Source organism: Octodon degus, unplaced genomic scaffold, assembly GCF_000260255.1.
Source record: "Octodon degus isolate 3935 unplaced genomic scaffold, OctDeg1.0 scaffold00121, whole genome shotgun sequence".
Lineage (NCBI taxonomy): Eukaryota > Metazoa > Chordata > Mammalia > Rodentia > Octodontidae > Octodon > Octodon degus.
The window spans coordinates 8624991-8626757 of record NW_004524697.1 but is presented as its reverse complement, the minus strand read 5'-3'; the positions used below and the strand labels follow the sequence as shown (position 1 = coordinate 8626757).

General features: G+C 41.4%; 1 protein-coding gene across 8 annotated transcripts in view; it reads left to right on the top strand.

The window, feature by feature from the left end:
* Palld (palladin, cytoskeletal associated protein) overlaps nt 1-1767 on the top strand; it is a 416234-nt gene that overhangs the window by 154092 nt on the left and 260375 nt on the right. For all 8 annotated transcript variants that reach the window (XM_004640245.2, XM_023700093.1, XM_023700092.1 and 5 more), the window contains one exon: nt 1391-1569. In XM_004640245.2, the coding sequence (XP_004640302.1) occupies nt 1391-1569 (179 nt within the window). The remainder of the gene's footprint in view (nt 1-1390; nt 1570-1767) is intronic.

The following is a 1767-nucleotide window of genomic DNA, read 5'->3' as shown; positions in this document are numbered from 1 at the left end:
TTTATTTATTTGTATTTTAGGGAAGGATCTACAGGGTTTTCAGTGTCTTACTACTAGATCAGACTCTTAGTGACTAGATCCACCTGTTTAGAGCCTCCCAAGAGCTGGGATTACAGGGGTGTGTGCCACCACGCCCAGACTCAATTGCTATCTCAGCATGCCCTGGGGGCAGGACCAGCACAGCAGGCCCAGGGATCCAAACCTCAGCCCCTGCATATTTCATATTCCTTAATTCCCAAAGTCTTATCTTCCCATTTATGAGTATCTCATATTAATTTACTGTATTGTTTCCTGGATTAATATTCTGAGTATCAGCAAATTCATTTGATTCTTTAACTTTATTTTCAAGTTAAATATACACAAGAACCTGTATTATGCTATGCTAAACAAAGAAAACAAAAATTGGGCTATTGTGTCATATTTTCACAACAGGATGCCCCATCCAAAGAATTTTATGAAAGATTACATTCAGAGGAAAATCTCTGTTTACAGTTAGGAGCTAAATGAATTATATAGGCGCAGGGGCTTGCATCCTGCTGGTGACACATTCCCACATATTAAAATCACATCTGGAAACTTGAAGGGAAGCTTTTGTAATGTAAAAGTGATCAAATGCTGTGCAGAGTTTGAGGTACTAAGGGGAGGGAAGAGCGTGGGAAGGAACCTGGATTAGCACAGCCCGGCAGGCTGCAGCCTCCCACCCACAGTCCTGCCTGCATTGGAGGAGAAGCATGCTGGCCAGGAAGAATGAACTACAGCGTAGCTGCTCCATCTCACTACAGTTTGGAGGCCAGGGGGCTCTGCCTGCACGTTCTGTAAATATCAGAAATGTGGAAGCCATTAGATCGGTTAATGGTCAGCTGGTCAGAAATGAGGATCAGCAAAAATATCGTCGCCGTGATTTTTTTAACCTAATGATGCTGCCCTTATGGTATTAGATATACTTAAGCATAATGTTTATATTAACTTTTCTATTTTTCTCTAGCTATTGCTTCTCGGCCTTTTGGTTAAGATCAAGTATATTTTTCTCTAGCTAAGAATAGTAGACAAAATTGTCATAAGTGAATGAGGCATTTATTATGAAACATTTTGCAAAACACTGAGCTTCAGTTTTTTAAATTTATTTTGTAATGAAAATGGTCTAAGTTTAACAAGTCCCTCGTTTCCAAGTTGATAAAATATGCAAATGTTTGACAAAGCAAAACCTCTGGGAATTGTCTAGTCATTAATTTCACGCTCTAAAATGAGGAGTTCCATAAGACTGGCACAGATCTTTTATCAGACAAATGTCTTGTTGCAATAGCATCTAGCCTTTTATTTCTACTTTGCTTTTTTTAAACAGTACCATTTCCTCTCTTACTCTGTTGTCCTATGATCATTTGACCCACAGGTGGTTCTGTGAGGGCAAAGAGCTACACAACACTCCTGACATCCAGATCTTCTGTGAGGGCGGGGACCTGCACACCCTGATCATAGCAGAGGCCTTTGAGGAGGATACAGGCCGCTACACCTGTCTGGCTACAAACCCCAGTGGCTCAGACACCACCTCCGCCGAGGTGTTCATTGAAGGTAAGAAGGAATCTCCAGGACAAGAGCACCAGCAGCCCTGTACCCCAACAACCATCCTAAGGGGCACTGAGAGTATGGTTTTCCAAAGAAAATAGCATGATAGTATTGGGACCCAAGCCTCATTTCTCCTGCAAAACTGAATAAATCATTTAAACTAGCTATTCCTCTACTGGGAATTTTCCCAGAGGATCTGAAAAC